Below are 15,737 nucleotides of genomic sequence, written 5' to 3' on the forward strand. Positions count from 1 at the left end.
ATTGAGACGAGATGAATAAAAACAGAAATAATCGTAGTAAAAAATAATATTAATTACGTTCACTTTTTCAAAAATATTATCAATAAATTGGAGATAAACTTGCTGCCTTGGTACAAAACCTAATGCAGTTTTGGGAGGGGTCCGGTCCCCATGGACCTCTCCCTTGGCTACGTGCCTGGTAGAAAAATTTAAATATCTTGAGGTCTCAGTTAATGGAACTAATGATAGAAGCATAATAATCAATGAAAGAATCCTGACAGAAAACAGAACCTAGTGGAAATGCAACAACTCCCTCAAATATAAGAAGGTCACTTAAAATACTAATCTAAAAATTTACACAGCAGCAATTAGGCCAATTAGATCAGTAGTCACATACGGTGCTAAAGTAATGTGTGATACAGAAAAATCAAGAAATATTGAGAAGTCTAGAGAGAAAAATAATTCGGAGAATAGCAGACCCACCGAACGTATAGGTAATAACGAATTTAGAAAACAGATGAACTACGAAGTAAGAGAACTTTTAAAAGGAGAAGACATCGTCAGATTGATCAAGGAACAGAGACTCAGATGGATGGGACATATTATAGAAAGAAGAAATCCAGAAGCAGTTATCAAAAAAATCACCAAATGAAAACCTGTATCAAGCAGACTACGAGGAAAACCCTAAACCAGATGGGAGAACTAGATATTTGAGGACATTAAGAAGATGAAAGTTAGAGAATGGGTAACAGTAAAATATTTGCACATTATTTTATACTTTGCAAAGTAGAAAGTTGAAAATTATTTGTATATGACGGATGTGACATAATGACGTTTTTCAATTTAGGGGTTGTCAAAAAAGACCGTTACCCTCTAGCCAGATCTGTATTTATGTATTGGAATATTATAGAAGAGGACCCAAAAATTAAAAATGTCTACCAGTTCTCGCACCATAAACGGAAAAATAGAAATTACCAGAAAGACAGTATTTGCTTATTAGTAATTGGATGACCGGATTCCAATACAACAATTAATTTATTGCTCAAAGCCCGCTTCCTGGTGAGTTTACGTTAGAATAACAGTACAAGAGATCTGGTCATTGCCAAGCATACTATACACTTGTCTAGGGCAAAATAAGTGCCTATTGTATTAATTTATACTAATATAATATAATATCTAATTAAAAACAAAAACGAAATACTTGCAGAAACACTATAGATTTTCTACGTGTATGTATTAAAGTAAATAACTATTCAGATACCTGAATAATTCAAAGTTCCGAGAAAACCTTATTTTCCTGAACAATAATAAATAATGACATTATTAAAATTATTTCCGGTTGTAATTCTATTATTATCTATATTTCCAAGTATTACCCAATACATTTCATACAGTACAGGCAACCGATCTCTGTAACTTCTGTTCGATAACACCATTGTGGCCCGCTCCTATTGCTAAATGAAAATTTAAGGACAGGATCCGCAATTTACGATCTGTATGTCCAATTAAATTGATATTATTTTGGTATGTCCTTATAATTATATAATGAAATAAAGTCCAGGAAGTAGGATTGAATTGGCCACACACTTCGCAGAAATATCTTCTGTATTGCAAATACTGCCTCAAAGTGGAATCCCCAAGGGAAAAGAAAAATACGACGCCCAGCATACAATTAAACAAAATCAATAAAATTATTCAATAAATAAATTCAATAATTCAATTAATCAATAAAGTTAATTATGTTAAAGCATGTTCTGTAAGTGCATAACCATTTATTTTATTAGTTTTTATCTCACTGCGATGAGAGACAACCCTGTTATGGAAATTACGGGAGGTTTCCTAGACATATACGTTGTTACAATTGAAACAAGGTATGGAATAAACAACATTCGAAGATTTATTGATGTATATGTTACCGGCCAAACCCGATTTCAGGACAAACTAGTTTGGCCTTAGTTTGTCCTAAGCGCGTTAGGATAAACTAGTATGGCCTAGGCCAAACTATTGTCCTAAGCGCGTTAGGATAATCTAGTACGGCCTAGGCCAAACTAGTTTGTCCTATCGCCCGTAGGCAAACTAGTTTGTCCTAGACCAAACTAGTTTATCCTGATATAAATACACATACTTCAGGCCAAACTAGTTTGGCCTAGGCCAAACTAGTTTATCCTGATATAATAAAGACTCACACTTCAGGATAAAGTAGTACGTCCTAGTCTAAACCAATTTAGCCGAGTCGAAAGTAATTTAGCGAACATGTAAGAACTTTTACATGCGGGGAATTCATAAATCACGTCCCAACAGGGATGGCAAAAAAAATGATACATTGATATATTGTATCATATGATACATCGAATGAAGATATTGATACATGCTATAAATCAATATGTTCATGTAAAAGAAAAGATACACTTACGAATACAATCGAGTACGAATTAATATTGTTTTTACCAATTTTGAAAAAATGTGAAAACGTTGAATTATCCACGTCCGTCTGTCCGTCCGTCCGTTCGTCTGTCCGTCTGCCCGTGAACTCAACTCCTCCGTCATTATACCAGGTAGAATGACAAATGAGGTGTCAAATGAAAGCTTATAATCCAAGGATGGTACTTAAGGTGAGAAATTTGACCTATGCTGTCTGTCCGCCCTACCGTAAATATTATTGTTTGTTTGTTACGAATAATTATAAGTTTAATAAAAAAAATTGGTATTTGATGGTTAAATCTTAGGTTTTGGACCATGCAGAGCTTTTTATGAAAAATAACTTTTTTTTGTAAAATTAATAATAAAAATGTTTTCCATATGAATACAACTTACAGGGACATACTGTATATATTTAGCCGTACTAGTTCGCTGAATTACTTTCTTCTTCTTGGTTTTTTCCCATTATGAGTTTGCCGTTTTCGTCTTCCATAGCACTCTATTCTCCCAGTCGCCATCTCTGAGGTCTCTATCCATCATAGGATTTCCTATGTGAGTTTTCCATCTCACAGCAGGTCTTCCTCTCCGTCTTCCTCCCCGCGGGTCCCAGTCCATTCTTTGTACATGCCCGTATCATTTCAGGCTTCTACTTTTACTACCACAACTTTTTTGTAATTGAGCATTCTACTTCTATTCTGTTTCATATTTCCTCTGTTCTTATTCTATCCTACCTGGTAGTAGACACTTTCTCATTAACTCCAATTCAACTATTCGTATTAATTTTATTTCGTATTATTTTTGTCACTGGCCATTCTTCCTGTCTTGTAGGGTAATATTCAGCACTATGCCCTGAAAAATCCTTTTTTGTTTTCTTTAGTTAGAGCGTTCTTTAGATAGTACCATTTTCATTTCTATATCTTTCATAGATACAAGTGCCATCTCGGTTTATCATTTACCTTAAATACTTAAAAGTCTTAGGTACAACTCTTAATAGTGTCTTCTAAACTTGAACTTTAGAACAACGTTTAAATCAGCAACTGGCTTAACTAGTTTATCCTGATATAAAAACATACACTTCAGGATAAACTAGTTTGGCCTGAAGTGTGCGTCTTAATATCAGGATAAACTAGTTTGGCCTGAAGTGTATGTATTTATATCAGGATAAACTAGTTTGGCCTACGCGCGATAGGACAAACTAGTTTGGCCTAGGCCATACTAGTTTATCCTAACGCGTTTAGGACAAACTAGTTTGGCCGAGGCCAAACTAGTTTGTCCTGAAATCGGGTTTGGCCGGTAACATATACACACCGTAAAAACGAATTATTTAAGGCATTATCAAATATAATAATTGATAATTTATTATATTCATGTAATAGTTCATGACAGTGGCGACGCGTGACTTTTTCTGAAGTGTTACCAAAACCAGATGCAAAAAATATTATTTAAAAAAATAAAGATATGGCTAAATGTATACATACACTCACCGGCACAAAATTCTGTCACCCAAAATTTTTGATTAAGTTTGACAATCTATAACTTTATTATTTGTACTTCGATTTTAAAGATTCTTGCACGAGTTTGTAGGTACATATATTGATGTCAATTGCTATTATTCCGGTAACAAAATATTTTTGCTTAGATGGCATTATACGGGGGTGAATGTAAGCGTTGTTTGTTCTCCTAAAAATTCTGTGGAAAAATTGGAGGGCTGATTTTGTTTCATACTCCTTTTGTATTATTCTGAAGGTATCACTAAGGTCTTGTTTTTTGAATTATCTGAATATCTCTTTTCTTGTAAGAGCTTTAATTAAAAACACTGCTTTGAAAGTTTATTTAATTAAAAATATCAAACGCACTAAAATTAACAAAACAAAACAAATTTAACAACAAAACAAAACAATTCAATAGCGGTTATGTCCACCTCTTGCAGCAACGACTGCTCGCAATCTGTTTAGCATTTAATAAAGATGTGTTTCCTTGCTTGGGGAATAGCCCGATATTCCTCTACCAGGGCCATAACTGTACCAAATTTTCTGGAGCCCTAGGATGACAGCAAATAGCTTTTTTCTTCATCCCATATATGCTCAATATGATTGAGATCTGGGCTGCATGCGGGCCATTCTAATCTTATCAATCCAACCTTAATTGTACGAGTCAATCAGTGTTTTTATTTACAAAAAATGGTACAGCTCTTACAAGAAAAAAGATATTCGGATAATTCAAAAAACAAAATGTTGGTGATGCCTCCGGCAAATATGACAGGACTATGAAGCAAAATCAGCTATTCCATTTTTCCACAGATTTTTTTAAAATAAGGAGAAAATACAACGCTTCCTTTCACCCCTGTACAATGACATGCAAGCAAAATTTTTTGTAACCGGAATAATACCAAACAATACGAATACATGTACCTACAAACTGGTGCAAGAATCTTGAAAATCGGAGCAAAAATAATAAAGTTATAAATTGTCAAACTTAATCAAAAATTTTGGGTGGCGGAATTTTGTGCCGGTGAGTGTAGCTTCAATAATATCATTTCGTATATCACTTGAAACTCTCGAAAAAACAGATGTTTCCAGATGTTGACAAAATTTTTGATCTTTTTTATGGATAATTGCCTGGATAGGCAGAGTCGTCGCACTCAAAATGACCACGAAACGCTAGTTCTTGTTTGGCCCAAAAACATACAGTATCTATTATAAGTGTGCTAAGGATATACCTATCTATTTTTTTAACAAACTCAATATGTTAAGCAATATTTGCTTTAAAACCTTGGTTACGAGAACTTTTGATTTTTGTTTTGCCAAACTGAATCAAATTGGGTATACATCTTACATGTAGGTAACGGAGAAATTTCATGTCTCCTTTTTAAAAATCTAACACTATTTAAATCGTGAACCTGGTCCACCCATTTTTCTGTAGAAACCAGAAGACATGGCCAACAATACAGTATATTTTTCTTGCAACCATAATATAACCAAGGATTTTCACTGTACCAACTAAATTTAAAATATCGAACTACTTTTGTTGATTCCTTTTTTAAATTGTTTAAAATAGGTTACTCATTTTTAATCTCATTTTTTTCTTCAAAATTATACAAGGAGAATTACTTTTCAAGCAGTTGATCGATTAAGAAGCGACACTCATCCATGGTTAACGGCACGCACAGTTTTTATAGTGGTACTGTCACTAATTTTAAATCTGGTAACAGCGCTACTGATACACAGCGCGCTTATGCCGTCGCTTCTTCAAAATTTTCAGTCACTAGCCGGTCCCGAGCGCCAGCGTGGGTATATAACCATTGTAACCAGAAATGAGTCTGGTAACAGAGTATAATAAAGTGCAACTGAGTCACATAAAATCGCCAATATTTTCGTATCTACGAGTAGTTGGGTATTTACTGAGTTAGGTACTATTACCACATAATATAATAATATATTTCTATTGGTAAAAATATTGGTAAATAGAATTATTCATCGTCATAAAATGTTTATTTGCAATATTTTTAACTGTTACCAATGGTAACACTGGTTACATGGACGCTTCGCCAGTGGTTCATGATAATATGAATATACACATTAGAAGAATGCTATGGATTTCTTACCGGTATAAAAGAAAAAATATATTTTTACTTACCGGCCAAATCCGCAGTCTAAATACCAAGCATCCACGTGGGAGATTATAATCTTATAGCCATCAGATAGAAGATCAGGCGTATCCGACCATTGACTAGCTCCCCAACTCTGCACGACGATCTGTGACTTATTTAAATACTTGGTGATGTAAGGTCGCTTAGTGAGCTTGCTAGACCAGATGATAACGTGTGGTATCTGCTTTCCAGCATTGGCTGCAGTAAGCTTGTTCATAGCTTTAACGGTAAATTCTCCCCACAAGTCGTGGAGGTCAGTGAAGTTGTACACAGTGCTGGATTTCTGTAAATGTTGGGACCAACACTCTAAATTCACTTCGTCTCCTCCTATATGGAATATTTCATCTTCGTCGCTTAAATCTAGAAGATCTTTGTAGAGCTTTTCGAGGATTTCGTAAACGCGAGGGTTGTCAGGATTGAGTTGGCCACATGGTGGTTCGCCACAATACAAGCTCCAGGGTCGTTCGTTGATACAAACTGCAAGTTCGCCTAGTCCTGAAAGAAATTTAAAAAATATTTCCTAAAAGATTATATACAATGGACGTCAAAATTATAAGCTACTCAGATAAGTGTTTATAAATCTATTTACTACAAATCATGAAATCTATTTTAATTTATAGACCAGGAAGGATCTGTTTTTAGGTGGATGTGAGAGGTAGCATTCAGATTTTTGCGGATAAAGTTAGGTGATAACCTCGTTAATAATAATTGACTTAGGCTCCTTCTCAAATATGCCCGGAACATTAATAAAAAAAATAAAATATTTAAAAATTTCACAAACATTCGTTTTTTTTTCTACTTTCTTTGCTTATAACTTAAAACTATTCATTTTGGAACAAAGTCGTATAGGAATAAAACAAAGATAATTAAATTTTCTATCAGATACGATTGGTTAAAAATGTCTTAATTTAACACCCTTACTACAAAATAGCAATAAATATAAAATAAGGGGGCAAAACAAGCCTGTCTTTATTCAATGTTTTTCCATCACTTAGGTTACACTTGGAACCTTCCTAATTCGCTTAGAAAATTTTTGTAACGTGCTAAAACCGTCCACCAAATTTCATTAAAATTGAATTACTAGAGTTTGCATAATAATTTTGCGATCTAAACTGTTTTTAAAAAATTAAAATTTTTTAAAATCTTGCACAACAAAAACTAGAACATACAAAGATTTGTCAATTTTTTTACATATAAAGAAGCACTCCATCTATCTAATGCATTTTACAGAATTGAAATAGGATTATTTAAGCAGCCTCAGCAATGTTTTAAAATTATAAACAATTTTTTGGCTTATAAACAAATTAGTGCTGTGTCCAGGAGGGGGTGACGGGCTCCTTTATTTAGATGGACTTACCCAAGTTTTTTTTATGTATTTTGACCCGTAGAATACGAATTTTTTGGGTAACAGTTGATCCGGATGTCGACAAGATTGTTATAAACAAAGAACTTGAGGAATTACATAACATCAATTTTTCGCAAAATAAAACATTTTTTTGTATTTCTTGGGTAATTCTAAGCAAAAAATGTTCTTACAAGTTTTTTCGCAGGATGCATAGTTTTCGAGATAAACGCGGTGGAACATTAAAAAAATCGAAAAATTGCAATTTTTGGAACGAGAATAACTTTTGATTAAAAAATAAAATAGCAATTCTCCTGACAGCATTTGAAACTTTAAGTCAAATTATACCAGTTTTAGTTATTTGCATTGCTAAAAATAAATTTTTCTATTATTAAACAAAGCTATTTGTTTATAAGCCAAAAAATTGTTTATAATTTTAAAACATTGCTGAGGCCCCTTAAATAATCCGATTTTAATTCTGTAAAGTGTATTAGATAGGAAAAGCACCTCTTTATATGTAAAAAAATTAGCCAACTTCTAAATGGTCTACTTATTGTTCAGAAAGATTTTAAAAAATTTGAATTTTTTTAAAAACATTTACATTGCAAATTAATTATGCAAAATCTATTAGGTCCATTTTAATGAAATTTGGTAGACCATTTAAGTAAGTTATAAAAATTTTCTAAGCGAATTACTAAGGTTCTAAGTGCCACCAAAGTGGTTAAGAAACATTGATTAACAACAGGCGTATTTTGCCCCCTTATTTTGTATTTGTTACTATATTGCAGAAAAGGTAATACCTTAAGATATTTTTGACCAGTCGTATATCATACAAAATTCAATTATCTTTATTTTATTTCTCTACGACTTTGTTCCAAAATGAACCGTTTTAAAGTTATAAGCAAAGAAAGCAGAAAAAAATCGATGTTTTTCGAAATTTTTAAATATTTTAATTTTTTTATTAATGTTCCGGGCATATTTAAGAAGGTGCATTAGTCAATTATTATTACTGAAGATGTCACCTAACTTTATCTGCAAAAATCCGAATGCCACCTCTCACATCCGAAAATACACGTTTTTTACAGATTAGTCCTGGTCTATTAATGATATCTTTAACATCTAAAAGTATCACCCAGAAATAACAAATAAGATTTCTTTAACAAATTCTGAACACACCAGAAGAACAAGCGGCAAATTTCATGTAAGTAAAATGCAACACTTTTAACGCTGGGACTCCAAAGTTGACGCCAATATATCAGAATAAGGAATAATTCTTTTCCATAATACTGCTTGAAAGTCTCAATAAGGCCTTGATTAATGAGCTGTAATGACGAAGTCCCATTAGGCGGAAATAAACATGAATTTTACAAAATCGTCTTTTTCATTTAAGATGTCACATGAAGGATGAGTTAGGGAGTCATCAAGAAGCAATAATGTTTTCTCCATTACTTTTTTTTAATTGATGGGTTTTAACAGGGGTGTAAAAGTTTCTATAAACCATTCCATGAAAATTCTACTATTCGTCCAAGCACTATTTTACGAAGTGTAAACGATAGGCATCGCAGACCTATAATAGTCGTTAATAATTAACGTGTTTAAAACAAAGTAGTTTCTTGCTTTTATCAACAACAAGCATGGGTAATTGGTGGCTGCCAGGAACAATAGCATAACCTACAGCAGTAATACCATGCTTGCTTATTTTTGGTCCAGGTGCTAATTCACGACGTGGCGCAAGAGTTTTTCACATATTCATAAGTCTAAGTTTGGTGGAAAATATAATTACCACCATGTCCATAATCAAGCGAAACCTTCTGTACTAGGCATAAAATGCAGCCTGGGATCCAGAATAGAACATGATAAAAAGGATTTTAACAGTTTAGCCGGTGGGAATAAGAAGACAAGGCAGACCAAAGCTAAGATGGATAGACGGCACAATACAGGATGCTGAGCAGATTTAGTAGAACCGTTGAAGTTTTTATGACTAAAATTACGTTTCTAGTTAGCAGTTCTAATTAAGATTTTTGAGATTGCTCGATAATAGTAGCATACCTACTATGGTGTAGAACAAGGACCGAGTTCAACTCATATCGAGTTCAACTCAAGTTTAACCTGAACTTTTAGTGAGCTACAGTTAAACGTCTAAATCGGCTCTCTCAATTCCCGTTAAAACAATTTTGGTGGTTTAAAATGCGCCTGCGTTCATTTTGAACGCTGAATTAGGGCTTTTCATTAACAGTCATTTGTTTCGAGCTTCTGTCATATGTGTCGTCTAATATTAAGATATCTACGTCATACGTCTTTGGTTTGTATCATTGGTAATACCAATAACGTATGACGTAGATATATTAATATTAGACGACACATGATAGAAGCTCGAAACAAATGACAATCCAGTTCAGATGATTTCAGAGATTACGCATGCCTAGTATTGTCATGAAACGCTGTCATTAAATATGTCAAAAGCAATATGTTATCATTCGTTAAATACCTAGATATCTAAGCATTACGAAATAGTTATTTTCCTAACAAGTGCAGAAAGTCATACTTTTCCGCACGCGACTGCAGTTTGCCGAACGACGCGAAGCGGGAGTTCGGCAAGCAGTCGAGTGCGGAAAAGAGACTTTCTGCAAGCGTTAGGAACAATATTTTTTCTACAAGTCTTTAAAAATGTCCAAATCTTAATCAATTAATTTAATTAATATGAAAATACATAAAACAAATTAACTATTCTTTGATAAGGTTGTCAAAACCAAACTTTCAGCATAATTGGTTAGCATGACGACGATCTTGGTTTCCATGACGACGATTCAAAACCACTGTTGTTGTCTACTGATTTGACTTTCGAATATTATGTCAAAATTATTTTATTTCATTGAATTCTCGCGGTGATACAGTAGCGATCAACAGGTAGCCAAAACGCGTTCCAAGATTGCGGCTGTAATTTTTAATATTTTTTCGAGATATTTGGCACACGTATTCGTAATATAATAAAGAATGGCGGTACAGGGCCCAATTTGAAAAATATATTAATATGTGGAAATAACTCTGTAATTACATACAATATTTAAAAAACGAGCCTGTACCGCCATCAAGAAGAACAAAAAATACATTTTCTTCAAATAAACTTTTTTATCCGATGCCTAGATTTTGTGTCATTTTGGAACTACTAATGAAATAAAAAATTTTAGTAGTTCCAAAATGACACAAAATCTAGGCATCGGATAAAAAAGTTTATTTGAAGAAAGTGTATTTTTTTGTTCTTCTTAATGGCGGTACAGGCTCGCTTTTTAATATTGTATTTAATTACAGAGTAATTTCCACATATTAATATATTTTTCAAATTGGGCTCTTTACCGCCATTCTTTATTATATTACGAATACGTGTGCCAAATATCTCGAAAAAATATTCAAAATTACAGCCGCAATCTTGGAACGCGTTTTCGCTACCTGTTGATCGCTACTGTTTCCTCTTAAAACATGAACACAATAAGATATATTTGAAATAAATTAGTAAATAATATCTAAATATTAGTTTATTGCATGTATTATAATTACTTTAAGGCCATATTAACATATCTTAATTAACACGCGTGCGGAAAAGTAAAGCTTTCTAAACTAAAACGCGTGCGCGAAAGTAGACATTTTTGCACGCTCGTAGAAAAACATTATTTGTATTTTTGTTAGATTTATTAATAATTATTAAAATGACTGTTTCACTATAAATACTTAAATATAAAGTTATTCAGAGATAGCATAAAAAAGTTCATAAAAAATGTCGATAGTTTTACCCTTTGCCACCTATTGGTATTTCTCGAAAACTACAATAATCTAGGGATATTCGCATTGCCAACACACATTCAGGTGTAGAACGTGGCCTGCCAATGAGAATTGCATTTCCCGACATAACCGAAGTTCAAGACTGAACCTCAGTCAATTGAACTATAGATTAACTTAGTTATGAGAAATCTGCCCTAGTGAACAAATAACTTGTGTTAGTGTTCAGAAATTATCAGTTAAGTAATATTAATTCAAACAGAATTTAGAAAAACTTTCTAAAAATAAATAAACTTGAAAAAACTTACCTTTGGTCGGTCCCCAAGCCCAACCATTTCCAACATGCGCAGGAGTATCAACTTCTAAGATCACCCGTATTCCTCTCACCCTAGCAAAGTGTACCAGATCTTTCACTTCTGCAGGACTATACGTCATTTCCGGCGAGTAAGAACCAGTTTTTGATAATAAAGGTAAGCTTGGTACTTCCAGTGGAAAGCTTTGGCTATCTGTAACGTGCCAATGGAATACATTCAACTTACTGGCAGCCATTCCTTCGAGAACCCTTCTAAGACTGTCGGTAGACATAAAATTACGTGATGTGTCCACCATAAGTCCTCTATAGGAAAAAGTAGGCTTGTCCTTGACAGTTGCCCCTTTTATAACTTTCAGTATGCCATCGTTGGTGTAAGGATCCCACCAAATTAGCTGCGAGAGCGTCTCTAGAGCACTTCTAGCTCCGAAGAAGGTTTTAGCTGTAATGTTAGCACTTATTCTAGTCTCTAAAGGTTTGACAACTAAAGTATAGCTTTCGTCTGTCTGTAGAGTTAATTTTGTAATTTTTGCGTCTCCTATATTCACTTTTATAAGAAATTCCGTTAAGTCCGCTTTTTCTTTGACATAATCTGATCGTTCTACTAAGCTAATTACGTTATCGTTAAATAAAGCAAAGGCTTCTTGCAGTAGCACTCTCGCTGGCTCTGCGACGTCGCTTTCGAATTTGAAATGATTGTGATTAAAAGTAAGGGCTTTGCTACCTAAAGTGACGGGGCCGGTGGGCTGAGGCCAGAGCTGCGTGGAACCACACAACATGCTGCATGTTGCTAGCGAAACGGGCTTTTGGGTTTCTTTTATGTATCGCCTTTCGCAACGCTGGTTGATGCAGTCCCATGTCCATTGGGAAGGATTGGATTTCCTGTAATAATAAGGGCTTTAGTTAGTGGTAGTCTGTGATGTGTTTTGTGTGTTGGGTATTTGCGGGTAAAACGCAATTAGGGATCAAATGCTCTGTGGTATATTCAGTGTTCAAAAAGAGAGAGCGCTGGCATGATATGTATCTGAGACGAATAAAAAACTATAAAGTGCCAGTAGCGCCCTTTTTTACAATTTATATTATTCTTGGGTTCATTTCAATGCAACTGGCCTTTTTAATTCTTAAATTAATGCTCTATTGCTTTTAGTAAAAAATACGTATTTTAAAATTTTCTGAGTTCAATTATGTTTTATAAAAGTTTAAGAGCGTATGCGCAAAATTTCCGGTCAATGCTTTTTAAATACATTCATTTTTTTCGAATCCTGAGGAAACTAATAAGTAGTTTTGAAAAACTTGAAAGCAGAATGAAAAATTACATTAGCCCTAAATCGAGGACCGAAAGTCCTTGAAAACTTCTATAACGTTTATTTTAATAAGTTACAGGGATGAAAAAGAAAAGAAAATCGGTGTGATTTTTAATTTCAATTATCTTATTCAAAAGAAACTTTTTGTTTATTCTAAAGGACTTTCGGCCCTCGGTAATAATGTAATCTTTCATTCCGCGTTTAAATTTTTCAAAACTATATATTCGTTTTTGCAGGATTCGAAAAAAATTAATGCATCTTAAAAGCATTGGCTCGAAATTTTTTGCGCCTACGCTCTTTTAATATTAAAGAACGTAAGTTTAATTATTTTACATAACAACCCGTTATTTCTACGCCGCGAGGAAAAGATTTATTCTATATAGAAAAAGTCCCTTGAGGAAACGACAGTCAATTTGACAGATGTAGCCTCAGCAATACGACTGCTTCACTCAACGAAAAAGGTACGTAATATCAATAAAAATGTTAATTCAGACAACAAACGCAATCCTTAAAATTTGTCCAATTCTTGGTTTTATTGGGACAACAAAACGATGTTCATCAATTCATTATTTTCATTCGTTGAGCCAATGTATTACGTTTATTGAATGGATGAACATTCATTATGTATACCATAATATCACTTTATTGGTATTACGAACTCTGTTCACTGAGTCAACGAACACTATTTATTGATATTACGAACTCTGTTCACTGAGTCAACGAACACTATTTATTGAAACAACAACGTTGTTAATTGACCGACGAAGACTATTCGTTGTGTCAATAACAGTGTTATTTCTCCTAACGTATTTCGTTTATTTCTATAATTATTTCCGTTTATTGTTACAATTAATTCCGTTCATTCCTACTATGAACGTATTTTATATTAATAATTACTGAATGCAATAGCCCAATGTATGATATTAATTGATTAATAATAATTTTTTAAATCCCACTTTTTTGTCCTTAACCTAAAGGACTTTACACTGTGTGATTGTTCATATGATTTCACTTATACAGTGTACTGGAATAAGTGTTACACTCCCCCACCCCCTTATTCACTTATTTATTTTTAGCACATAAGCAAAACGCTCGGACAGGTCGATTTTTAAATTAATCAAAGTGTATTATAACATCAATGTTTCGAACTTTACACGATCCCTCTTCAGGTGACAGGCGCGGCGTAACTTTGATTTTTTTAATGGGAAAGTACGTCATGTGACAGCTTATTTCAAAGCGTTTGAAATAGTAATTCCAAAAATGTATAACACTTTAATCCTTTTTGAGAGCGCAGGTGCAAAATTTCGATCGAATTCTTTTTAAGTGCATTCATTTTTTTTTTGGAATTCTGAGAAAACTAATAAGTATTTTTGAAAAATTTAAACGCAGAATAAAATATTACATTATTACCGAGGGCAGAAAGTCCCTTAAAATAAACAAAAAGTTTCTGTTGAATGGTATGCCTAATTGAAATTAAAAATCATACTAAATTTTCCCTTTTTCACCCCTGTGACTAATAAAATAATCATTATAGAGGTTCTCAGGGACTTCAGACCCTCGATAATACTGAAATATTTTATTTTGCATTTAAATTTTCAAAATAATAATTAGTTTTCTCAGGATTGTTAAAAAATGAATACATTTAAAAATAATTCGACCGAAATTTCACAATAATAGACACACAAAAACTTCCTTCTACTACGGACTACACTTGAAAACGAAATGCAATTATTATTCGGCACTTCGGTAACACAGAGAAGCTAGGGATATCACGATAAGGAGAAGCCGTTAACTTTCAAATGGTCAAGCAAAACATTTATTAAAATAACAGCTACGATTACTGTCACAATAAACGCATTGATTGTGGGAACTAAATGCAGTAGTAGAATGATTAATGCATTCGTTGTCACAACAATCAATTTACATCTATTCAATAATCATATATTACTCTATATTAACAACATTTGTACATTGTTTTAATGAAATCTGTACGTTGTCACAATAAACCAAGGTAATTGCTTGTCATCTACGAAATCAAGAACATGAGTTGCTGCCAGAATTAACAGTATTTATTAAATATACGAAACTAAGTTATTGGCTGAATAAATTGAGTGTTATTGATTAATGTACTCTAGTTATTCTCACAATTATTATTCAATCATTGTGACAGTAACCAAATACATTCGTCAATGTCTAAAAGTTCGTTGAAACAACAAATTAAATTGTTGTGACAACGAAATACTATTCAGTAATCACTGTTAATCAATATTACGAACTAAATTTTTTTGAATGTTCCACCTGCCAAACTATTGGAAGATTATTGTACTTTTTCTGTTTTTTAATTTTAAAAAACTAAATTCTACAGGATATCGATAGTTTTTACTTCTTGTCAGTTTGTAAGAAAAATTTGAACATCCCCTATCTAGGAAACGAAGCATTTGCGGACATATGTTTATAAAGCAAACTGTCATTATTTTTCATGCAGAATTACCCCTTAAAGTTTGCCATACTTATTTAAAAACACCCTGTATTGACGAAAAACAAGGCTAGTTGTTACAGTATCTAACTTTTTTTATTATCCAACATGAGCGGATCAATCAAAAAACAGAATGTTATAAAAACATGAGGCTATAGTTGGGTTTTAATTTCAGTATTTTATAAATGGACATATATCTGTTACATGACAAGAAAGCTAATAGAGGAATACAGGAAATGGGGACTAGAGATCAACATAGGAAAAACCAAATATATGAATATCGGTGGAATCCAGCAGGACTTGATACTAGAAGGAGGAGAAACAATCAGTAAATGTAACGAATATAAATACCTGGGTATGAAAATCACGAATGATGGAACACTGGACGGGGCCATTAAAGAACGAAATACTCAGGGCAGGAAAGCAATTACGCTTCTAAACTCAGTACTCTGGGACAAGCAGATAAACAACCAAAACAAGAAAAA

The 15,737-nt window shown here is 33.3% G+C and overlaps 1 protein-coding gene across 12 annotated transcripts in view; it reads right to left on the bottom strand.

Moving 5' to 3' along the window:
- Nucleotides 1-15,737, bottom strand: part of LOC114325330 (probable beta-hexosaminidase fdl) — a 430,895-nt gene that overhangs the window by 11,731 nt on the left and 403,427 nt on the right. For all 12 annotated transcript variants that reach the window (XM_028273374.1, XM_028273378.2, XM_028273371.2 and 9 more), the window contains 2 exons: nt 11,471-12,354; nt 6,034-6,541 (listed from right to left, as the gene is read on the bottom strand). In XM_028273374.1, coding sequence (XP_028129175.1) covers nt 6,034-6,541; nt 11,471-12,354 — 1,392 coding nt within the window. The remainder of the gene's footprint in view (nt 1-6,033; nt 6,542-11,470; nt 12,355-15,737) is intronic.

Source organism: Diabrotica virgifera, chromosome 1 (assembly GCF_917563875.1).
Source record: "Diabrotica virgifera virgifera chromosome 1, PGI_DIABVI_V3a".
Classification (NCBI taxonomy): domain Eukaryota; kingdom Metazoa; phylum Arthropoda; class Insecta; order Coleoptera; family Chrysomelidae; genus Diabrotica; species Diabrotica virgifera.